Source organism: Protopterus annectens, chromosome 8.part1 (genome assembly GCF_019279795.1).
Source record: "Protopterus annectens isolate FY-2018-M chromosome 8.part1, PAN1.0, whole genome shotgun sequence".
Lineage (NCBI taxonomy): Eukaryota > Metazoa > Chordata > Ceratodontiformes > Protopteridae > Protopterus > Protopterus annectens.
Window position 1 is genome coordinate 135,228,998 of NC_056742.1, and position 26,563 is coordinate 135,255,560.

A 26,563-nucleotide genomic window follows, 5' to 3' on the forward strand; every position below is an offset into this window, starting at 1 on the left:
TATAACATGTTGAACTAATGCATTGGTACCCCTCTGATTACATATGTCCTCCATGTGTTCAAGAATTATTTCTTTAAACATTCTATTGGTCTTACCAATGTAGAAAGCTTCACACATTGTGCACTTAGCATAATACATTAAATTCTTGGTCTTGAAATCAGCAGAAAAGTCAAAACTAATTTCTTGCTTAGTTTATGAGTGTACCAGAGAGGTACAGCTCCAAATATATTGACAAGCCTTACATAGTCTTCACCAAAATGTCCCACATCTATCTGATACAACAAAAGGAATCTTTTCAAAATTCTTATAACTGTTGCGTCAGCGACAAGTTATTTCTAAATGAAAACGGGGCTTTATCATCTAAAAATCTCCTGAGATCTGAAATGACCAATAAAAATGGCCAATATTTCTTAATACCCTCACAAGTAATGTTAATATTACTTGACTAAGTAAAGATAACCATATTCATATTAGAACGTTTACTTGTCTGTTTAGGTACCACAGCTGCTTCTTCAGCTGAGTCTGAAAAACATGGCCTCCCCACCGTATCTCGAGCAGACCATGTCTCTGCTAGACTCTTGTCTACATCACTTACAATATACCCCTGTTCTAAGAAATTCTTGTTCATATTACTCAAAGTAACTTGCAACTCCACACTGTCATTGTGGATTCGCATGGCTCTTAAAAACTGTCCCTTCAGGACATTCCTATGCACATGACCGGGGTGCAAACTGGTTTTATGTAATAAAGCATTCTTTCTGCATGGTTTTCTATAAATCCTTGTATTGAATCTTTTACCTTCATCAATTTTAATACACACATCTAAAAATTCTACAGATTTATCAGAAACATGATGGCTAAACTTCAGAAATGTTGTGGTACCATGAAGGTAATTTAAAAAAAAACAACAGTCATCTAAACTGCCAGTCCATACAAAAAACACATCATCCACAAATCTCCTGTAAAAAGTGAAATAATGTGTATAAGGGTTATTGCTGAAAACATGAACTTGTTCCCAGTGGGCTAAAACATAGCTATTAGCGCAAGCCATGTCCATAGCTGCGCCAACTCTTTGGAGAAATAACTCATTGTGAAATATAAAAACTTTTATTTATCTGACATTTGTTAACTGGGTTAGTCTAACTGGACAGCATGCCCTTTCTCAGCAGTGACCCGAGGAAAAGTTAGAAATACTGTGATAATTAAACATTTGGAGGAAATGAATGCTTTGTCATTATACATAGTAAAAAATTGAAAAAAAACACATTGTACAATATTAGAGACATACATAGTAACATCAAAGAAACAAAATACAATAATTATGACATGGATTAAACAGAAGTTAAAGAACAACGGAGTCAGCTTAATCCTATCATAATTCAGCTAAAAGAAGACTATGGTTCATGAAGAGTAGCAGAGATAGGAAATCAAGTGACATTTACTGGAGGACAGTTAGTGGTAAAGGAATAGTATGAGCAGATGGTTATGTTACACAAAAGATAAGGGAATTAGATGATGGGATAACAATGGTAAAAGGGGGAAATAGGGTAAAGGCGGAGATGGTGACATTCAGGCGGGGTCTTTACAGGAGCAGATCCATGAGTTAAGCAGAAATTCCTTTAAAGCTATTTTAAAACTGGTTGGGTTGTTAAGAGAACGTATGTGGACAGGGAGTTTGTTCCAAGCAGATGAGACTGAGTGGCTATAAAGTATTTTGCCAATGGATTTGTTGGGTTTGGAAATTTGCAGCAAGAGTTGTCAGAGCTACATAGATCATTATTAGAAATATAGGGGGAGATAAGGTTTCCCAGAGATGGACAAGCTACGGGTTGGTAAAGGATAGAATGGGCCAGGTGGAGCTGTAGCATGAGGAGTTGATTCTGAAGTTCTAGCCAGTGGAGTTTTTTTTTTTTAAGGAAAGACAGTGGTGTGACTGATAAGGGAGATTACTGGTGAATCTGGCTATTTTATTAAACTGAGTTCAAGTTTAGTAGACAGATTCTTTTGGAGGTGGGTAAATACTGGGGTGTCGTATAGCAAGGTGGGGAGTAGGTAAGCTTAAGCTAAGGACAATTTAGATTCTGGAGTTAAGAATTTTTTGTTCCTATACAGAAGACCAAGTTTTTGGTGTGTCTTTTTAATAAAGTTATTGATGTGGATGTCAAACTTGAGTTCATCATCTATGTAAACCCCGAAGAGTTTAGTGTGAGATTCAACTTTGATAGTGTTATTAACAGAGGAGACAGAGGAGGGTTTGAGGTGTTGGAGAGATTTGTTTTCTAAAATCAAATCAAAATACAAATCAAATGTATCTTCCCAACTGTGAAATCCATGTTCTTACTTAAATATATCCTCATGTTCTCTACACCTAAATCATAAGGAATAACAGCAAACAAAGACATCACGTAGAGTGTCACTAAATACACATCATTATCCCTGGGATATGATCGATACCATTGGTAGAAATCATTCAAAAAATTCTTAGTATCTTTAAGCATACTATCAATACTGTCTAACACTTTCCTTAAATTTTTTTCAACAAAAATCGAAAGTGAGTCTGTAACCCATCCCCTGCTGGACACAACTGGATGCATGGGTGGTTTATGGACATCTTTGTGGACTTTAGGAAGTCCATATAAAATCGGGATCACAGGATGTTCCACTGTAAAATATTCAAACAATTCTTGTTCAATAGAGCCGTCTATCAACAAATCATACACTAAAAAATGTACTCTATCTATAACACTTATAACAAAAACCTTATTAATTTGCAAATATGTGACATTGTAAGACAACATTTCAAACATGCTGTTTAAATAAAATTCCATGTCCATCACAACCACTCCCCTCCTTTATCACACGGATGTATGACAAGGTGGGGAGCTGAACATAACTCATACAAAGCTTTTCGTTCCTCTGAAGTCATATTATAATAAGAATGTTTGTATCCAACTGTTAAACACTCTCAAATTTCATTCTCACAAAACCCTATAAAAGCCTCCAATTGAGGATATATCAGAGGATTAAAAGTACTGGGTTTCCTAAAAATATCAAAGTCACCATCTTCCGATTGTGGATACAGTAAGGAAAGAGATGTTTCATGCAAACAATCTCAAGTCTACCAGTATATCAGTCAAGTCAGAAGCCCTATTATATAAAATGGTGAAATGGACACTCGTATCTTCACATATGGACCACTTCACATATGTTGGTTTACGTATTTCTATATGTCTGTTCATTGAAACTCCTACTGCAACGCAACTTAGAGAAGAGTAGAACACAGTCTGCCCTACCCCCTCCTACAAAACCCATGTTTAAGCCATCTTGGAGTTGGAATGAACCTTCATGGACAGAAAAATAAATGTATGCTGACAAATGGGCAGGCTGGCAAACTATATTAGACACCTATTAGTTTGAATCAATCATTCACTCATTCTCTCATACATGCTTACTGTCACACAGAAGCAGGAGCAGCAAGACAGAGACCTACGATAGCACATGACATTAGTTTGCTCCAAGATACAAGCAAACACATATATCTAGATGCAATTTACAGGATCAATTCACCCAATGGCATGTTTTTGGGAAGTGAGAAGAACAGGAAGCCCCTGGTGATAACTCAAATGGACACAAGCAGGAAGCGCAGACTCTACAAAGAAGGCATCACAGACAGAAACCAAGAGCTGTGAGGCAGTAATGTTAACCACTATATCAAAGAGCTTGAATCAACAGAATGTAAGTTTTCAAAAATAATAAAAAAAATTGTTAAAATAAATATGCCTTAAATCATGTATGGTTTAGCTATATAGATAAGTTACCAATGTACTACACAGCCTCCATTAAACCAATTAAGTTTCTTGATAACCACTTACCAATAAAAGTAACATTCTTATTCACTTTAGTCAGTCAGTCATCTTACTTAATTGCCTCTTTTTCTTTTGCTTTACCTTTTACATATGGAAGGTCTCAGACTCCTACAACTATAAATTCAACATGTTAACAGCCCAGGTTTACTGCGCCTAATTTCCTACAATTCCTATAATACCCAAGGGACAGCTCTGGGCTTAGTTTGTGATATTGTCCTTTCTTCTATTTCAGTTTGGACTACAAGACAAACAGATGACTACAGCCTTGTTTCTGTTATTAAAGCAATCCCACAGTTGACTTACATATACATACAGACCAGGTGTTCAACAATGTGAGTAATGACCCGAATTTCACAATAAACTTGGGAAGGCTGATGGGGCTGGATGGGAGGGAACGATCAAGCAGTTAGAGGCTATGTCTTTCTTGCTGGGGCTGGATGGGAGGGAACAATCAAGGAGTTAGAAGCTATATCGTTCTTGCTGGGGCTGGGAAGGGTTGAGTCTGCAAGACTGCTGACACCAAGTGAAAACAAAGGGCATGACAGATGTACATCTATCTTCATGGCCCATACAGGTGAAACAGAAGTGGGACAGACATATGCCACAGTGATACGTAAAGTTTTCTGCATAGCATCATTGCGTGCACGACCACCTGGAAGAAGAAAACAGCTGTACCAGGGTGAGTATTAAGAGCATCCTCCCTTGGGAAGGCAAGAAAGTCTGCCATACAGGTACTGTGGCTGTGTACCCCACTCCAGTAAATACTACACAATTTGCAGTCATATTTAAATATCTCTCAACTTTGGCAAGTTGAAAAGGTGTTATATTTATCTCATTCACTTGTTAGGTAGTTCACCTAAGGAGCAGAGAAACGCAGTTTTTCCTGTAAAATTAAATTGTATCTGACCAACTGTAAAATAAGACACCCATAATAATAAGTAAAGTTTAACTTAAAGTTATACATAATAAAAGCTGACACAGGCATTACAAATCCAAAGAAAATCTATGATATTTACTAGTCAGATTACCATATGCCTTTTACTACATCACCTAGCAATTATTACAGGGGACTGAATTCACAAAATAATAACTAAAAGTACACAGAATATCACCTCATTAAACTACAGTCACAGACTATCCCATCTAAGTCTGTTTTATGCTTTGTAGAGTTGAAATTGTAGAATCGTTTATGTCTGATTTTAAAATTTTTCAATAGAATTTAGCTCTAGATGACTGTCACTGGTAAAGTGACGCACCAACTCCATGTGAAAAAATGGGAAAAAGGGTTGTGAATGGATGGATGGATTGTGCACATGACAAAAACCTAATATTAATATGTTTATAAAATAAACAAAGCTTTATAAATTAACCAGCCCTATGCCAGAAACTACATCTAGAGCTGTTGTGAAGGCACTTGGACATCTCTTCAATAACTACTTTCCTAAATGGACAATTCATCTAAAAATTCAACCAAAAGCCTATTAAGAAAATATATACAATGGATTTTTTTTTTGAGAAGGATCTTTGCCTCCCCCATAACTTGCATGAAAGAGGTTGCACTCTTGCTACATACAATCTGCTTTGTCATTGCAGCATCTCGGTATTCAAAGAACTACCCCAGGCACTGACACTCTTCTGTAGGCCTGATTATTGGCTAAACACAAATTTTGTTGATTTCTGTTGAAGGCTAATGACAGAAATTTATAAAGGAGGTATATATTAAATATTCCATTAGCTTTCTGATATAATCGGAATTAGCTATGATTAAAGAATTATCCATAGTGTGTGACACACCTGGAAGTAGCAATTTTCAGAATATTTTCTCACTCTAAACTTCATACCCTAGTTTTATTATACCATGCCTGCAGCAGTCTTTATCACCTACAACGAAACTCCTGAGAAGCAATTCAAAAAAGTACAGTTGTGTCAAATCTTATCATAATGGTAGATGTCCTTGCCTTCACTGCTGCAGTTTTCTTAACAGATGGGACTCCCTGCCGTGAAAGCCCGAACATCTGGCCATTCTACCAAAGACTACTTGTTGCTTTTTAAAGGTGTGCTGAACGTCACCCAAACGCTTTACTAAAACACCCTTTATTGAAACACTGTTTCAATAAAAGATATTCCATTTTTAGCTCAGCTGTGGGCTACCTACTATTTTATTACTTTGTAGTACGTATTTTAAAGTTCAAATTTTATTAGTGAACTAGGAGCATAACATTTTTCAAGGAGTGAACTTCACACCCTCCACACTATGAAGTTTCTGCCTGGTTTGTTTCTCTGAAATTTAGGTACAGGAGAAACAAACACGTTTAAGCTTCTGTAAGGCCTTATCCTTTATACTGAAGGGAGTTAAACAAACAAGCAGCAGCTTCCCCAAACAAAAGTTTAGAATCCAGAGGAGCATCCATCAACTTAGCTTTAATACCTTCAGGCACAGGTTGAAGCCCAAGCCAAGAATACCACCTCATCACTGAACCAAAAACAGCAGCCCTAGAAGAGACATCTGCTGCATCATAACTACATTTAATAGAATGACGAATTACTTGAGAGGAAGTCCCTAGTAAGGAAAGACAGAAGTTTTACCCTCAGAGTCTGGAAAATCAGAAATAAGTTGACAGGCCTGAGAAAGAAGAGCCAACACATACCTTATGGGTCTTTTAATTAATATCCCTAAAAGTTAGGGTACCAGAAGTCTAAACCTTCTTACCCAACCTTTCCATAGCTCTGCTATCCTTGTCAGAAGGTAATAATTTGGGTGAAGGAAGCAATTCAGACGGCTTATCAGAGGCTAGAGACACAACAGAGGTGTCAGCAGCAGGACATTTATATAGGAAAGAACAATCTTCAGGCAACCTATAAAACATGTCAGGCTTTTGCAAGCACGAGGCAGAGAATCAGACGAATGAAAGGCATTGGAAAAGGCACCAGCAAAGCAGCCAAAACAGGAAAAATAGCAGCAGGTTTAGGAGATTCCAACTGCAGCAACTCATAGTACCTCTTCTAGATATCAAAGACCTGTGCACAATCGCACTTAAAAAAATCTATCATCTTAAAGAGTGTGTCCCCAAAGGAAATTTCCTCAAAGGGAACACCTAGACTAATAGATTCCTCTTCCTCTGATCCATACTCTAACATAGAAGGAATCTGAGTAGAATAAGTCAGGGATTCATTATCCAAATCTGACTCATTCTCAGAAGAATCCTGTTCTCTAGACCTTTTAAGTGGAGTAGAGGACCAAGGAGAAGCAGGAACCGAAATCTCCTGAGGAGGCTTTAAGGACATTAAAGCAGTAAACAGCCCCTGAGTGAAGGCCTGACACTCACTTTGTAGATACCTAGGAGCAGAAGAAACGTTTCATTTTTTTTTTTTTTTTTTAAAGACCATCCCCTTCAAAAAACTGAGAAGGCTCAAAGCCAGGACAACAGTTGAGAACCATAGTAGGAACTTCCTTCCCAACTAAAAACTGAGGAACTCCCCTAGGCTCCTCAGAAAAAAATCATCCATGATTCCTCCAAAAGTCCAAAATGGATGCCTGTAAAGCCTCTTTGGATGTGCTGCCAGCCGGACCCTCAATGACTTCCGACACTGTAGTGGCAGAGAAATCTGACAGCACAGCCGAGCGAGCCTCTGGGTTTGTAACTATCTCGGGAGAAATACCTGGTAGAGGTTCAACAGCAGAAGATTTTCACCTTCTTCTTCTTCTTCCCTTACAGCTGACCCTCAAGGCAGGAGATCCCTTCCATTGTATCTTTAGCGAGAAGCTTAAGACGCTAGTTTTCAAGATACAAGGAAAGGGAAGAAAGTTTACTGCGAAGGGATTTTGGAACAAACGCCTGACATATAGAACAAGATATACAGTCATGAGAAGCTCCTAGATAAAAAGACACTTATTGTGGTGGTCTTTATGGGGAATCTGTCTCCCACACTGGCATTTACCCTTCCTGGATGACATTAACCCCAAGCAGCACAAAAAAAGGACAAAAAAACAAAATCCCCAACGGGGCACTTATCTACAACTGCAAAAGAAGTCAGCAAACAAGCATAGGTAGTCACTAGAGAATGAAAATGCATTCAACTGGCAGGAAATGGATGCAGATAAACAGACTAATGGTAAAAAGATACGTTCAGAATGGTGGCAAAGAAGTTCTGATTATGGTAGGCTTGAATGTCACCTTTATGTTCTAAGCTACACAAGGAGCATTTGGGTGATGTTCGGCATACCTTTCAAATGCAACAAGTAGTCTTTGGTAGACTGGTCGCACTTTCGGGCTTCCATGGCAGGGAATCCCATCAGTTAAGAACACTGTAGTAGTGAATGTAAGGGGACCTATATTTCTCTGACAGCAAATTCATACACAGAACAGGTTTTAAGTACTGCACCCATTTTTTCTGAATCTGAGGTCTCTAACTATAGCAAAGTTTTTTTCTCAAAGCCAAAAGACTTCCAGAACGCATCATTAATATTCTTAAGTCCATAACAGAGTCTAACAGTCAGACAAGAGTTATACATTCTGCAATGTAACACATCATAAAACATGCAAAGCATCTCCTAGTACTGGTTCCATTTCAGCTTGTTAATCTTTAATATTACATCCAGAATCGAAAATGGAGATGCTGATATTACAACATCTATTCAAACTGCAAGTACTCTCTCGGACTTCTAACCCATGTGCTAAAAGCCTGTTTTCGCAGCTCTGTCCAAGCTTCCTGATAGGCTGCTGCAGCTTCCTTGAAGTCCAAATATGTTTTCAAGTCATTATTCCTGGAATCAAAACAGAAAACTACTTAATAACATGTCATTGTCATTTTTACTTCATAGTCCTTTTTTCATATTCATTAACAATAATGGTTCCCTTGTTCAGCATTATTAATGCTCACTGCTACTATGAAGACAGTTATGTTACCTTTACTGCTGTACATTACTAGCAAATCTTCTGCAAAAGATCTCCATTCTCAGAATTTCTGATTTACAAAACCATCTAAATAGACCTTGCACTACTAAGATTGTTTGTATTAGTTCTTTATACAATGTTTACTTTCTAAATAATGTAACTTGTTAAGCCCTTCCTGGGGGATTATGGCAAAGTACCTGCTGCACTTCGTGTTGTAATGGGAGGCAAAGATATCACAGCATGGTCAACCCCAGTGGCAGAAAATCTGCTCTGCCATCACTGGATTGAAGGACCACTTGTCAGGTAGAAGAACAGACCTGCTCAGCTGTCCACTAGAACACTGAATTTCCCCATACGTGTTGCTATCAGAAAGCAGTATGAAGATCTCACCCATTGCCAAACTCTCATAGTCTCTCAATACAGCGGGTATGAACACGTTCTTCTGCTTGTTGATAAACCAGACTACTGACATGCTGTCCATCTGAATGGATATAACTCCTAGAAGGAGAGAGGTTTGGAAGGCCAATAATGCTAATAGGACTGGTTTCATCTCCAGTATGTTGATATGAAGACTGGCCTCGGAAGGGGACCACTTACCTTGGACAGTCTGTCCCATGCAGTGCCCTACCCCACCCTTGTTGGGAGGTATCCATGATCACAGTAGCCTAGAGAGGAGGTAGCCTAGAGGGGTTACCTTGGGAGATCTGGGGGCTACAGCTACCACTGTATGTGCTTTCTACAAATATCTGTGAGAATTACTTGGAAATTCATGGGTTGACGAGTGAAGTGAAAGTGTCTGGCGAGTGGAACCAGGGTTATGGAAGCAGCCATGGAATCAGTCTTGCTGGTGGCTTCTGTCAGGAAAGAAAGTACAGTTGTGTAAGATCATACCATAATGGTAGATGTCCCTCTCTTCACTGTTGAAAGTATTCATTACAATATGGAACCCCTGCCAAGAGTGGCCCGATGTCTGGCCAGTATACCAAAGCCATTAGGTTGCTTTAAGGTATGCAGTATGTCACACATATACTCCTAGTGTAGTATAAAACATAAAGATGACATTTGGATGTACCATCCTCAGAAGTGAGAGCCCCAGTAGGAACGCCAGTCCAAGGAGAAGGGAGGTAATCAGTACATCCAGAAGAGAAAAGGACCAGGGGGAGGAGGGAGGGAGTGAATACTGCAACAGTGAAGAGAAGGACATCTACCGTTATAGTAATATGTCCTAACATTTCACTAGTGCAGTACTCATTACAAAAGGGAGAGTGCCAAAGCTCAGGAAGAAGAGAGGGTGGAGGAAGGACCAGCAGAGCTCTCTAGGAACGTATGAAGGATGGCCCTAGCAAAACCAGATCTAACTCTGGAAATTCCATCTAACTGGTAGTGCTTGGTAAATGTATACACAGAAGTCCAGGTAGTGTACTCAGGAATAGAGTTAGTATCCAAACCCTTGAAAAAAACACCAGAAGAAGCCACAGCTCTAGTAAAATTAGCCTTAACAGAAGATGAAAGGCTCTTACCATGAAAGGAACAACAAAAAGAAATGGCTTTAGAAATCCAAGAAGAAACAGTTTGTTTGGACACAGCCACTCCTAAGGACAAAGGATAAAAGGAAACAAAGAGCTGATCAGATTTACAAAAAGTCTTAGTCTTACCCAAAAAAAGTCTGAGTTGTCTATGTACATCCAATGTGAGCAGCACATTGTCACTAGCAGTTTACGGAGAAAGAAAAAAGTGGACAAATGAATAGACTGATTAAGGGACAACTCATTCACTACCTTGGGCATAAAAGAAGGATTAGTACAAAGAGACACCCTGTCCTTATGAAACACCAAAAAAATGAGGATAAGCCATAAGGGCTTGAAGCTCAGACACCCGTCTGGCAGAAGTAAGGGCTAATAAAAGTACAGTCTTCCAAGAGCAGTGTTGCAAGGAAGCTGAAGCTGCAGGCTCAAAAGGGGTTTGGGTCATTTTTCTAAAATAAAATTAAGATCCCAGAGAAGAAGAAGAGGCTTCCAGGGAGGTCTAATATGAAGGACTCCTTAAAGGAATTGTTTAACTTCAAATCTAGAAGCTAAAGGAAGTGATAAAAACAGACAAGCAGAAATAGCTGATAAGTGGGCCTTAGAAGAATAAGCCAACCCAGCAATGAGCAATTCACACAGATAAGAGAGAACCAAAAGAACATTCACAGAAAGTGGAAACAGGTTATGAGAAAGACACCAAACAGAAAACTTCTTCCATTTGGATAAGTAGGATTTCCTAGTAGTGGGTTTCCTGGCCTCCTGCAGGACTCTAAGCATTTCATCTGAAAAAGGTGTCTATGAGGAATCAAAATCCTAAATCCTATCACCCACAGAGTCGGATAAAGAGTAGACAGGTGGCGATGGATGAGAAATCCCTTGCCTTGTGTGAGCAGGTCCACCCTGTGAGGTAACATGTGATGAGTGCCCTTTGCTAAATGCAGAAGAAGAGGGATCCAATGCTGTTTTGTCCAAAAGGGAGTCACCACCAAGCTTTTGGAAACATCTTTTTGTATTTTGAACAGGATTTTAGAATGAGGGGGAGGGGAGGAAAGGCATAAAGAAACATCCCCTTCCAAGAAAGACAGATGGTGTACACCTTCCAAACCAGAGGACCTGGGGCTCTGGCACAAAACAGAGGAAGTTGTCTGTTCACAGGGTAGGCAAAAAGATCCATTTGAGAAGTACCCCACTGGTGGACAATGTCCAGAAACACATCCCTGTAAAGCATTCATTTGTGGGACTAAATTATAGACTGCTCAGAGAGTCTGCCGCAATGTTTTAACCTGAGGGAATGTGGACTGCCTGAAGTGTCAGTTGATACTGGATTACTAGTTTCCACAGCAGGTCAGCCAACTGGTAAAGAAGGTAAGACATTGCCCCCCTCCCCCCCATTTCCTGACATACCACATCTCTGTGGCATTGTCTGCAAACACTTTGAGGGGTCCTGGGGGGAAGAGAGGATGAAAGGCCTGAAAAGCCAGCAGAAGAGCTCTTATCTCTTTGATGTGGATGTGTTCTTTCTGTTGATGAGGCGAGCAGACTTCCTATACCTTTAGGGAGCTGAATGTCATACCCAACCCCATGTTTGAAGCATCTGTGAACAGCTCCTGAGGGGGAAGAGGGGGATGAAAAGGGAGCTCTGCATTTAGAGTCAACTGCTGAATCCACCACTGAAGTTCCTGCTTGAGACATGGAAGAACAACAACTAAAAATTGTAGGGGATGAGAATGCTGAAGCCAAACTGACTTTAGAAACCACTGAAGTTTTCTCATTTGGAGCTTGGCAAAAGGGAGCATAGGAATGGTGGAAACCATGAACCCCAGAGCTCTCAAATATGCCTTGATTGTTACCGAGCCGGAGAAAGAAGGGACTGAAAAAAAGGAAATGAGATTTAGGGCCTTGGGAGGAGACAGAGATGCCAGCACAGGAACAGTCTGGATCCTGCACCCCAGAAAGACATGATCCTGAGAAGAAGTCAGAATGGACATTTTGAAATTTACAGTGAACCCCAGGATCTGCAAAGGGAAATGGCAAAATGGAGATTTTGCAACAAGGTCTCTGGAAAGGATGCCTGAAATAGGAGGTCGTCCAAGTAAGGAAAGACTTGGATCCCCCTTAACCTGCAAAAAGAAATCACAGGAGCAATGCATTGGTGAACACCCTTGGGGCAGTAGAAAGGCCAAAGGGCAAAGCAGAGAACTGGAAAAGCCAGAAAGAGACAGAGAAATGTAAAAACTTCCTGAAAGGGGGGTGAATCTGGATATGAAGATAGCCATCCTTGATGTCCAGAGACACCATATAAGCCTTAGTAAGTAGAAGAGAGAACAGAGTCTGAAGGGACAACATACAAAAAGAGGAGATTTTCAGAAAGGTGTTTAGATGAGAGAGGTCCAGAATAGGTCTCCAACTGCCCTCTTTCATGGGCACCAAAACCATTCTGGAGTAAAACCCCCTCCACCTTTGGGAAACTGGAACTTCCTGAATAGTTCCCCAAGTCAAGAGATCCTGAATCACCCCTAGAAAGAAGAGCAACTGCTCCTGAGGGGGCTAAGAAATCGCTATGAAAGGAGGAAGAGATTTTCCAGACCAAGAAATACCCTTGGTAGATAATGGACAGAACCCAGGAGTCCTGAGTAATCTTTAACCAAACAGAAAGAGAAAAGGAAAGATGAAGAGAAAGAGGAAAGTGGCTAAGAAGAACAGGACTGTCAGCCAGCACCTGGTTTGTCAGGAAAAGGAGACGTCTAGGGTAAAGAAGTCTGGGTAGCTTTAGCAGGAAGAGCCTGCTTCCCACCCTTCTTACCTTTGGGGGAAGGGTGAGACTGTCTATGAACAAAGGCTGGCTTATTGGTGTAATTTCTCTGAAACTTAGGCACAGGAGGAACAAAGGCATGTTTAAGTTCCTGCAAGGCTTTGCCCTTATTCTGAAGAGGTTTAAACAAATCAGCAACAGCTTCACCAAACAAGTGTTTGTTGCCCAGAGGAGCATCCATCAACTTAGCCTAAATATAATCAGGCAAAGGTTGAAGCTTAAGCCAGGAATATCGCTTCATCGCAGAACCAAAGGTAGCAGCCCTACAAGAAGCATCTGCTGCATCATAACTACACAATGGAATGGTGAGCCACCTGGGAAGAAGTCCCTAACAGGAAAAGAGCAGAACTCTTCCCTTCAGAGTCAGAGAGATCAGAAATTACCTGACAGGCCTGGGAAAGAGGGGCCAAAATGTACCTGGACATATGAGTTTGATAACTGACAGCCCTAAAAGCTAAAGTAGCGCAGGTATAAACCTCTATCAGAAGGAAGTAACTTAGTAGAACGCAGTAACTGACATGGTTTGTCAGAAGCCACAGACATCACAGAAGGGTCTGCTGAAAGACACCTATATGGAAATTTACAGTCCACAGGCACCCTATAAAACCTACTGGATTTCTTGGGGGCAGGGTCTGGAAATCAGAAGCCTTAAAAATAGTAGAAAAGGCATCCAAGAAAGCAGCCAAAACAGGAGAAACAGCAGGTCTAGGAAAGTCCATTTGCAGGAGCTTATAATACCTTTTCGGTACCTCAGAAACCTGGGCATAATCCCATTTACAAAATGCCATCATTCTGGAGACGGTGTCCCCAAAATAAATTTCCACTAAAGGAGTGTCAGTACTAGTAGATTCCTCTTCCTCAGATCCACAGTCTAAAGTAGAGGGAATCTGAGATGAGTAAGCAAGGGATTCCTCACCTGAATCTACCTCCTCCTCAGAGGAATCCTATTCCCTGGTCTTTAAGGGGAGTAGAGGATCAAGGGAGAGCTGGAACAAAAACTCCATGATGAGATTTCAAAGCCATCAAAGCATTAAACAATCCCTGAGTGAAATTCTGCCATTCACTCTGCGAGTCCTTAAGAGCTGGAGAAATATGCTAGTCTTTTGTTTTTCTTTAAGGGGACATCCGCCTTATAAAACTTAGAAGGCTGAGACCCCAGATGGCATTCAAGAATAGTAGCTGGAACTTCCTCTCTGACCAAAATCTAAGGAACACCCCTAGGCCCCTCAGAAATAATCAGCCACAGTTCCACCTGAACATCCGAAGTGGACATCTGCAAAGCCTCCAAGGACATGCATAAAGTTGGCTCCACACCGGCCTCTGAAAGGGTCACTGCAGAAGAATCCAACTGCAGTTCTCCAAATACAAAGACAAAGAAGAGAGCAAATTATGGAGAGTCTTAGGAACAAAGGCCTGACAAACTGAACAGGACACATGGTCATGGGAAGCACCAAGACAAAATAAGCACTGCACATGACTGTCTTTATGGGGACTCTGTCTCCAACATTGGTATTTACACTTCTTGGATGACATGAAACCCCACAAGCAACAATACAAAAGAAAATGATGAGATCAAAAACTACAATAGGGCACTTATCTGAAATGGCTAGGTGAAACCAGCAACAGAACAGGCATCCAGACCAACAATCAGGAGATGGCATTCAGACTGGTGGCAAAGTTGTTCTGAGGATGATACATTCAGATGTCACCTTTATGCCCTATGCTAGGCGTGGAACATATGTGTGAAGTAAGCCATACCTTAGGGAAACCTAAAGACTTTGCTATACTGGCCAGACATTGGGCTGCTCTTGGTAGGGGACCCCTATTGTAATGAATACTACAACAGTGAAATGGAAGGGCATCTTCTAATGCCTATTTGTGGAGGGTGGCAGTGCTGTTCTCTGATAGTCTTTCTATTTGGCACTTCATATCAAGGTGAGCTCCTATGAACTCCACTGTCTGAACATGGAGAAACTCAAAATTGCCCAAGTTCACTGTGATGCCTAGCTGAATGCAAAGATACTGCAAGGATTCTCTTGCATGGATGACAAAATTCCTGATGGGGACGGTGATAAGCCAGTCATCCAGGTACAGAAACACACAGAATTCTTGCAGTCTGAAGTAAGCTGCTACCACTGCCATACACTTGGTGAACATCCATGGGGCTGTGGTGAGACCAAAGGGCAGGGCTCTGAATTGCAAATGAATGGCCCGTCTTATGTGCATTTAGAAGACATTAAGGCTTGGGTGTTCATTTAAGTAGTTTATTGTATACAAATACATTGGGATGGATGGCAAGAACATTAAACTTAAATGAACTATCTGACAACATACTTACATGGTCACACTCTGGCTGCTCACTCAACATGGCACTCTTGCTTGTGCATGCTCAGTACTTACATGCATGTACTGACTCAATGGAAAGCTTCTTAAAGATATATCACACACTCTGATCTACAGGTTGTTGAAGTGGAGGGACTATAGATGATAAGACTCCAGTGTTATGGTATGCATTTAACTTCTACATCCTGCATCATCCTGTCTGTCAGCTTTGACTTATGGAATAGAATCCCAAGTACCTGCTTTCCTGGAAGATATTATGACAGGATGCCCCAAAAGATGGTAGCATGAAAGGGAGAGATCTGGACCTGGAGATAATTTCCAACTTAAAATGTTTAGAAAATGCAGCCAACATAGTCCAAGTTGCTTCTGCTGAGATGTCATCAACTGACGAGCTGTTAAAGAAGGTGGTTTAGGCTGCCACAGACCTAGCTGAATGAACCTTTGACTTTGCTGGGAAGGTGTTATTCTTTGTTGAATGTACAAAGGTTTTGTAGACTGAAAGCTATCTGGACTCCAATTTGGACAACAAGAATGAAATGATTAATTGAGATTCTTTCCCCATTGTCTTTGTGCAGTGCAAATAAAAACATAATTAACTGTTAACATCCAAAGTATGAAGATGGTACTCTCCTTTATTGATGTGATTTGGGAAGAATAGTGGAAGGTGTATGGTTTGCTTGTGTTTGGTATCCAAAGCTACCCTGGGTGTAAAATATGGATCAGTTCTGAGTGGGACTCAGTCCTTATGAAATGTGTGATAACAGGGCAAGGAAGAAAGGGCACATAGCTCTGAAATCCTTCTCACAGACATGACTGCTACAAGGAATAATGTTTTCCACAAGACAGCCTTTAGTGCTATGGAAAAAGCTGAGTCAAAAGAAGTGTGCGTCTGTCTCCAACAGCAAATTTAGCTCCCACATTGGAAAGGGGGGTTGATGGGAGGTGTCCTTCATGAAGGCTTAAAAATACTTATATACTTACCATATGGTTCCATCTGTGTTATCTATTTTCATTCTTCCTCAACTGATGTGTTTGGATCCTATCCTTGCATCCGACACGGCCATTCCTAAAGCTTGTGGCAGCCTAAAACTCTCGAGCTTCTCTTTTACCCATAATGCACCAATCCTAAGTTACCTCAGATCTTGTTTGCTGATTTTTTACCAGAAAGGAAATATTTAACATGCATAAATATAGTAGATGTAAAATTGTATGTACTTAGTACAGACAGAAACTATATCTGGAGCTCAATATAAGGAAAATGATGTCCCTCTTCTTCCAGAAGTTTGTAAACAGAAAGGATGGGGATTGGTGGTGGGAAGTTGAGGAATAATGAAAATGGACAACACAGATGGAACATTATGGTAAATATATAACTTCTTTATCTGATGTTGTCAATTTTCATTCTATCCTCAACTGATGGGACACAGTCCCCCAACTACCTATAATCCCGGGTGGACTCTAAGGAAGGATATTCCTGAGCACAGTTGAACCAAATGATGCTCTATCCCTGGAGACCAGATCCAATTTGTAATAAGTAATAAAAGTATGAGGAGTAGCCCAAGTTGCAGCTGCACATACTTCACCCATGGCTGTTCTGGAAAGAACTGAAGAAGTCAACATGGACCTAGTTGAGTGAGCTTGTGCCGGTTGTATTAAAGAAATACCTAATTTGTTATACATAAATGAAATACAATCAGTTAGCCATCTGGCTAAAGTTACTTTTGCTACTGGTTTTCCCAACTTCACTTCTGCAAAGGAAACAAACAAGTGGTCTGTTTTTCTGATGTCATTTGTTCTGTGCAGGTAAAAATGTAATTGTCTGTGAACGTCCAATAAATGAAATGTAACCACTCTGGTTTGCAAAATTAGGAAAGAGTACTGGCAAGTTAAAGGACTGACTGATATTACATTCTGACACCACCTTGAGAAGGAAGGAGGCATTAGTTCATAGCATCACTCAGCCTTTGTGAAAGATCAAGGATGGAGGTTTTGAAGACAAGACAAGACTTGAATCTCTGAAACTGATCAAGCAGATGTAATAGCTACTAGAAAAACAGTTTTCCAAGTAAGATACTTAAGGTCACATTTAGCTGCTGGTTCAAAGGGGGAATGTATTAGAGCTTGCAATACCAGATTGAGATCCCATGAAGGAGTAGGGCCCTTAACTGGAGGTCTCAAAAGTAGAGTGCCTCGCAAGAAAGTGATGCACAATTTGTATATGCTACTGAAGGACCTTCAAATCCAATATGAAAATTTGATATTGCTGCTAACTGAACTTTAACGGTTGAGGAACTAGCCCCTTCTTTAAAAAGTAAGGCTAAAAACTCAAGCACGTTATGTATCGGTGCTGAAAATGGCTCAATATGATTTTGTTGTGCCCAGTAAACAAATCTTTTCTATTTACTTATATAAAGATAGACTCATGAAAAAAGGTAGAGTTGCAATCTTATACTCTAATCAGTTCTCCCTCCACCCCCTATCAATCACTCTTCCAAACTTCCGCCCAGTTGAAGTTCTGGTTGTCACTTAAATTGTAAATTAAACAATCACAAGAAATTAGCAATTGCTTCCATCTATATCCCCAGAGACAACAACATCCCCATCTTAGAGCACTTTCTCACCTGGATCTCTCAGACTGTTTCTTACGAAACTGTTATCTTGGGTGAAGTTAACATTTATTGGAATGCCCTTGACATTGAGTCCCCTAACACCTCCATTAACCTCTATAGTTTCTCCCAGTTAAACTCTGCCCCCACTCATCTAAACAAACATACCAACTCTAGCTCCAGTCTAGATTGGGTCCTTACCTCCAACAGTAACTCCTATCACAACCTCTCCACCCTACCTGATGCACTACGTGACCACCATTCCACCTTCATACTTTGACACTCACCTCAACTTCACAAATCCCAGCAATATAAAGAGTGCCGTAATCTCTCAAACTTTAAACCAGACACTTTCAATCACTCACTCTCTACAATTTACTGATCCTTCCTCTGACCTCCACCTGGAGGAAGCTGTCCGAGCTTTCAACACCTTTCTAGACATACTCAACTCCCTGGCCCCAAACAGGAAAATAAGAATCAAGACCCACTTTGCCCCCTTGGCTAACACAAGCCACCCGTACTCTTATGAATAAGAGAGAAAGTGCATGGAAATAAATGGAAAAAAATCTAAAACTTCCACCAGTCTTCAATCCTATAGAGAGCTTTGTAACTTAACTAAAAAAAGGTTGCCTTCAACAAGGATAAACTATTTCCAGAAATCACTAAATAATCCTCACACCCACCGTCAAAAATTCTGGCAATCAGTAAATAAGTTACCACAACCTGGAAGCCCCTTATCATCTAATCCCTGCCCTAACAGCTCTTCCACTGATACTGCTACCTATCTTAATTCCTTCTTCATCAATGCTATCCACAATCTAACCAAAAATTACATCATTACCTACCCCACTTCCCTCCTCCAACCCATACAACCCCTTTATCAAGTCACTTCTTAGCAAACTTAAAACATGCTCTCCACCAGCTGATAACCTACCACCTCAATTCCTAAAACTGGCTGCCAATTCCATCACCTACCCCATCTCCACCTTAATCAATCGGTCAATTAAGGAAAACTCTGTACCTGAAATCTTGAAGAAATCCTATGTCAAACCCTTACAGAAAGGTAGCAACTCAACTGACCCCTTAAATTTCAGGCCTATTGTCATTATATCTCCCCTGTCAAAAGTTACTGAAAAGTGCAGTCACAAACAGCTCCTTGATCACCTTCTGCTAGAATATCTCCTTACCCTCACACAGCATGGTTTCCACCCAAATCACAGTACAGCTGCTGCTCTGATACCCTTCATTAATTCTATCGTAAATTCTCATGTCAGCAACTTAATCTCCTGTTTGTTTCTGGACCTCTCCAAAGCCTTCAACACTGTTTCCCACTGATTGCTATTCCAAACTAACTTCCCTTAATCTCTCCAGCTCTGCACTTTCTTGGTTCTCCAGCTATCTCTCCAACAGATTCCAAGCAGTAAAATGGCAATCTAACTTCTCTCCCTTCTTACCAGTACAAACCGGGGTACCCCAAGGCTCCATCCTTAGACCGCTTTTATTCAATATCTTTACTAATGACCTATACTCTTCCTGTCTACTCTCTTCTGTCATACAATATGCTGATGATTCCACTATTATCGCCTCCTCCAATAACATCATCGACCTTCACACCCTCACCCAAGAGTCTCTGCACTCAGTCGAAAAATGCCTAACTTCCAATCAATTGTTCCTTAAACCTAAGAAAACTAAACTTCTCCTATTCCTCCCTAAATATCTCCAGCATCATAAAGCTACCTTTGCTGTCTCCTCCCTTAACAACACTATTATCTCTGCACTAAACCGCTAGGAGTTATTATCAATGACCAACTAAAGTTCAATCTCCATATTCAGCAATTCATTAAAAAGGCACATCAAAAGTTAGGCCTGCTATACAGACATAAAAAATTCCTCACAAACACTTTTAGGCTATCTCTTGCACAAGCTTTCCTACTCCTCTCCCTACTCTATGCCACCCCTATTCTCACTAACATCCAATCCAATCTCCTGTCTAAACTGGAACTCACCTATAATAAAATTGCAAGATTTGCCAATAAACAACCCTACTGCTCTCACCACTGCCTAGCCCTAAAAACCTACAGTGGCTGGAATTCTAACATAAAATCCTACTTTCCCAACTTCTCATGGCTCATTCTATCCTACATGAACCCTCCTCCTGCCTCACTCTCTACTCTCATCCAGGCCTATACTCCCAACCAGGCTCTCAGTAGCTCCCAATAGCATCTTCTGCAAGTCTATGTGCCCAATAAAAATATTGGTAAACTACTCTATAGCTCCTCAGTAGCAAATGCTTGGAATAATCTATCATTAAGTGTAAGACAGATCTCTAACCCTAACTCTTTCTAAACAACACTAAGGGATACTCTCCGCATATCACGGACATGCTCATGCAATGACCCAACCTAATCCTCATCCTCTCCTCTAAAACTATTGTAGCAACCATTTCTCCCTCCTCTCTCTGCTTCTGCTTATAAAATACTATTAATAGCCAGTAGTTCTCACAGCTTCCAGAGCGGTAGTCTTGTAAATTGTTTTTTTTTTTTTTTTTTTTTTGCCTTGGATCATCTCCTGTACAGATTCAACATTTATATTTTGTTCTCTCTGTTTTGCAAACTGGTCAATATTTAATGTATTTTGCTGAATATTGTATGCACTCTGTACTCTATCATGCTCAATTTATTTGAAAATTTCTAGCATGTTTTTCATCTTACTTTTAGACATATTGTAATTTCATAATTTTATTAACCATTTCTACCATGTTGTTTTTCTTACTATTTGACATATTTGTAATGTTGTATTTTTATTTTAGTTATAAACTCTGCCATAGGATTACTTTACTTGTACTATTTGGAACTCTTCTCCTTGGGCCTCCACTGAAAAAGGGCTGCCCAGTCGGGCTAACCCGGTTAACAAATGTCAAATAAATAAATAAAATTTTCCTGCTGAAGGTTTATTGGAAAATTAAAGAATATGTCAGACAGGAGAAGACAGCATCGGTTGTCTGGCTAATAAAGGAATTGGAGAAACCAAGCAGTCAGCCTGAGATTTGATATGTCAGGATAGATCATGCCCGTCAAATGAGACAGGAGGCCTGGAGTTGGATCCAGGATCCAAGGTTGGTGAAGTAAGTGAGACCAAAGGAAGGGAAAACAAATGTGTTGAGGCCAGTATGGTGCAATGAGGATGATTTTGCTCTTCAAAGTGACAGCTTTCTCTAGAAATTTTGGAATTAATGGGATTGGTGGATAGGCATAAAGTAGACCGGAGGGCCAATCATGAAGTAGAGCATCTTTCTGTGATTCTCCCTGTGGAGGGATTAGAGCAAAATAGGTACTGCATTTGTTATTTATGGGAGAAGCAAAAAGATCGCAGCAAGGCTGGCCCCATCAACAAAAAATAATTTTTGTCACACTCTTGTTGAGAGACTACTCGTGAGGCAGAGAATGCATCTTCTCAGTTTGTCTATCATACTGGACTTCCCCAGAATGTGCATTGCTATGAGAAAGCGGTTGGATGAGATCGCTCATTGCCACACTCTGAGTGCTTCTCAACACTAGGGTTATGATCTGTTCTCTCCTTGTTTGTTGATGTACCAAACTACTGGCATAGTCCATCTGAATTGCAATCATGCTCAAAGGAAATGTATTTTGGAAGGCTTGCAATGCTAAAAGCACTGCTCTCATCTCTAGGATACTGATATGCAAGTTGGCCTCTTCAGGGGACCAAGTGCCTCAGACTGTATTCTCCAGAAAATGGCTTCCCACCCCAACTGGGAAGTGTTAGTGGTCACTATGGCCTTGGACTGAGGGAGAATGAACGGATGGCCTTACAGAACTTGATTTGACTGAATCCGCTACCTGAGATCTCTCTTGCATGTCTGAGTAATTCGAGTTAGAGTTGACATGGGTTGGTAAAGTATCAACCACTGTGTTGCTAGCATCCATTGGAGAATCCTCATGTAAAATCTGGCTAAAGGTACTAGTGTTATTGTTACTTACACTGATCCTAGAGCTTGAAGGATGACGCGGGCTGAAATCTTGGAAAGGGAGATTATTTTCCTCACATGTGATCTTATAGTTTGAACCCTTGAGAAGGCAGTGAAGTCATCATTGACTTTGTGTTGAAAACTGCTCCTATGAATTCCAAAGTCTGAGTTGGTTCCAATTGAGACTTGTCATAGTTTATGGTTATTCCCAGATGAGAACAAGCTTGCAGAACCTGATCCCTTGCCCATATCAATTAATGCCTGGTTGGGGTGGAAATCAGCCAGTCATCTAGATATGGAAACACCCGGAATCCCTGCAGTCTCAAGTAACCTGCTACTACTCCCATACATTTGGTGAACACCCTGGGGGCTGTGGTGAGACCAAAGGGCAGAACTCTGAACTGGTAATGACTGTCTCCTAGCCGGAAGCATATGTATCTTCTGGATCATCTGTTCATCTTTATGTGACAGTATGTCTCCTGAAGGTCTGTCAAGCACATCCAGTTGTCTTTCCCCAGAAAAGGGAGAATGGACTGACCTGTGACCATCCCAAACTTGGTGTGTCAAACTGACTTGTTCAAGTTGCTAAAATCCAAAATTTGGCTTCAGTGCCCTGTTTTCTTTGGCACTAAAAAGGCACCCTTTTACCCAAAAACTCCTTATCCAAAGGTGGTGCCATAATCTTGTCCAGTCTCCTGAGTATGGGTTCAACTGTGTCAGGTTCCTTCATGCCCGCCAAGAGAACAAATCAATAAGCTCATTGGCAGGTGGAGTAACCTAGGAGGGAGACGGGTCAGTACCAAATGCTTCCAGGAATACTTACTCCTCAGATGAAGGGTTGCTGGGCATCCAACCACCTCTCTGTTTTAAGATCTCAAGGATGTCTCCAAATGAGACATCTTCAGGAGGTAACCATGGGGAGCCTTCACCTTCATTGAAATCCACATACTCCATGACTGACTCTTGAGGAGAGTCCAAGTTCTTTCTCTTGCACTTCTTCCTAGGGACCTCCTCAGTGGGATGCTCCGGGGAGGCATCAGAAGAAACTGTAATCCCCTAATGGGAAGCCTGGGGTTGGGGACAGGAACTATAGAATGCAAGACAAATTAGAAAATATTAAGATTTAGAAGATAATTATATCATTTATCTGAAAAAATACGAGAACTACTGTCAACTGCGTCTTTCCTGAAAAGCGGCAAATGAGATCTGAGGTAACAGGGTTGGTGCATTATGGGTAAGGGAGATGCTCGAAAGGTTTTGTTTGCCACAAACTTTAGTAAAGGCCGAGTCGGATCTGAGGCTTGGATCTGAACCCATCAGTTGAGGATAGAATGAAAACTGACAACGTCAGATCATATTTTCTGAGCCACAAGGGAAGAAGATGGAAAGCCAGTGTGAAAATTAGAGATAGCAGCCTAATGTACCTTGATAGCAGAATAACAAGAGCCTCAGTTAAACATGAAGGAAAGAAATTGCAAACATGAGGGAAAACAGGTGGTGAAGGATTCAAATCCTGATAAGATGCCCAAATACAAACTCTTCTCCACTTGGTCTTGCAGAATTTACAAACTGACTTCTTTTGAGAGACTGAAAGAATCTCAATTACTCTAGAAGAATGGGCAAGATAAGTGGACTTTAGTCAGACTGGAGAAACCACGAGGTTAACTTCAATGACTGAATGTCCAGATGAGGCTTGTTGGACGGATGAGATGTGAGATCTGGCCGCAGATTCTGAAGCCATTGGCTGTTTCTTGAAAGCAAAGGAAAATACATTTGCCTGGGTCAGAAAGGATCTATGAGGATAACTGAGGACTTGCACACAGAGGTTTTATGCAGGAATTTCAAAATTAACGAAAGAGGGGAAAGGCATAGAGAAGTCTGAGTGGCCAGAGACAGACCAGAGTATCCTTTGGTGACTGCCCCCTGTGGAAGAATGAGAGTGAAGTATTAAATAGGGAGGCAAGTAGATCACAACAGGGCTGGCCCCTATAGGAAAAAATTGCTGTGCTACTGCTGGGCTGAGGAACCACTTGTGAGGCATCAGAACAGACCCGCTAAACCTGTTTACAATGTAGTCCATCTATCCCAGAATGTGCACTGCTACTAGAAAACACTGGGAAGTCATCATCCATTGCCACACTCTCACGGTCTCACTGCACAGGGCATAAGATAAGTTTCCAGCCGCCTTATCGATATATAAGATTACTGAAATATTGTCTGAATGAATGCTAGGAGGACTGCCCTCATTTCTAGGACATTTATGTCAAGATTTTCCTCCAGGTTTCTTTGACCATCCACACCTCCAAATGCCCCACTCACCTGAAAGAAGAGGCGTGAGTGGTTGCAGTCATCCCAAGAATGGGAAGGATAAAGGATCTCCCTGAATGAATGGTAGAAGACTCCATCCATTACATTACACATTTTCTGCAAACCAAAGACACAGAGATGAAATGGGTTGCTCGTGGCTTCTGCAAGCTGAGAACATTTTACATTCATGGTCCACTACAGAACCCTCATTTAAGATCTTGCTTTAGGTACAAGGAGAATGCATGTTACATTAGTCTGAGGACTTCAAGATGAGAGAAGATGGGGGGAGACTGGTGAAACAACAGGGTAGGAATTGCTGTCCTTAAAGATATATGCCTTTCTTCTGATACCTTGAAAAGCACAATCTTTCATCCAGATAGCTTCCTATAAAGACCAATGTTTGGGAAGGCCGCAAGTGGGATTTTTCCATGCTACCAGAGTGAAGTAATCTCCAGATTACTCTCTAAGTGTCAATCATCTAGACTGGGGAATGGTCACATTCCCTTGAGTTACAAATGAGATGATACCACCGCCATGCTCTTGGTGAACATCTGGCTATAGTGAAACTGAAGGGAAAGGCACAGACCTGGTAATGTCTAGCTCCCAGCTTGAAGTGCTGACACCTTCTAGACTCTCTGGTGATCTTTATGTGGAGATAAGTACCATGAAAGTGTATGCAGCACATCCAGTCATCCTCCTGCAGACACGGTAGAAAAGCTTGTATAGTGAGTATCCAGAAGTGAATCTTCTTTATATACTGATTTAGGCTGCTTATGTCTAAAATGACCCTGACATCATTTGACTTCTTTGGAACTAAAAAAAAATTTGGAATATATGCCAGACCATTTTTGGTCTGCTGGGACCTCTTTGATGGCTCTTTTTGTTAGGAGAATAATGATTTCTCTTTTCCCTGCCTGTCATTGATGGGGTGGAATGTCTGGAAGAGGCACAGTTTGGACTTCTGATGTGATGAAAGGGAATAACCTAGCCAATGGATATTAAGGTCTTCACCCTGTTGTAATGGTCATCCACACCTGTGAGTGAAAAGACAGTCGGCCCTGAACTGTCTCCAGACAGGAGCACTCTGGCAACCCTTTGGGGATATAACACTGGGGTTGTTTCCTGAAGAAAGGACCCCTGTATCTGTGATTCTGTGGACCCCCCCCCCTCCACTCTGCAGGTGGTGTCCATTGTGTCCGTTAAAGTGTCCTCTTTTACCATGGCTGCCCCTGGATAAATAGTTGTCAAAGGGGGAACAGCAGGACTTCTTAAACCAGAGCGACGTAGATTCTTTCTGATTCCTGCTAAAGGACTGAGAGGCCTCAAATCAGACTCATACTAGGAAAAACAGCATCTTGCCTTCCTGTTTACTCTTCAGTACGTTTGTGTTAGCTTATCTAAGGAGGATCCATCATAGGTGGTGTTAACAAAGGATCCCTTCAAGCTGTCAACAAGAATCTCAGAAACAAGGCCAGGCATGGCACTTCATGGTAATACCCACTTCTGCTGCCCTAACCACTCCAATGGCTGCACTGTGTGTTAGTGTCATGAACAGGATGGATATAGTGAGCATAGCAGCCACCTGAGAATCAAGATGTTTCCAAGACTCAGGCATGGCAGACTTTGTCAGAGTCTAAGGCTTGTTCAGCTATATCTCTCTGGAACCATGTCATATGTATCAGGTAATTTAATGCTCTTAGGACAAACGTGCACAAGACAGAGGCTTGTTTCCCCCATTCAATTCAACTGTGACTTGTTAGGAGAATGAACAGCTGTACTATTGTCAGATAGTCCCCTCTTAGTGGCAGTGGCTACATTAATGGAGTCCATCAGACAGCCCTTACGGCAGTGTTATCCATCCTTAGGGGAGAAAAGGATTTTGTCCAGATTACATAACATCAGATTCATGTTATGTTCTTACTGTTACCAGGTCCATCATGTAGTCAATAAGGAGTACCACCCAGAAAGTAGGCCTCAAAGAATACCTCCTCTACAAACCCCTTTAAATGCATAAATTCTAAAACTGCACCAAACACAGCATCTTCTAGAGGGGGCTGTGGGGACCCTGTCTTTTTCATCAAGGTCAGTGTCAGGGCTGAGGGGGCTCTCTTCAGGAGTCAATCTGACTCCTTTTGCATGTGTGTGTTTTCTGGGTGGATCCAATGGAGAGTTCTCTAAATCACCAGAAAACTCAGGGTGAGCCTCCTAGGGAGGCTGGGGAAA

The 26,563-nt window shown here is 41.1% G+C and overlaps 1 protein-coding gene across 3 annotated transcripts in view; it reads right to left on the reverse strand.

The window, feature by feature from the left end:
- Positions 1-8,147: 8,147 nt before the first annotated feature.
- Positions 8,148-26,563, reverse strand: part of ADAT1 (adenosine deaminase tRNA specific 1) — a 615,073-nt gene continuing 596,657 nt past the window's right edge. For 2 of the 3 annotated variants that reach the window (XM_044081771.1, XM_044081770.1), the window contains exon 10: positions 8,148-8,631. In XM_044081771.1, the coding sequence (XP_043937706.1) occupies positions 8,499-8,631 (133 nt within the window). In that variant the 3' untranslated portion in view covers positions 8,148-8,498. The remainder of the gene's footprint in view (positions 8,632-26,563) is intronic. The other variant, XM_044081772.1, reaches the window with a different exon arrangement.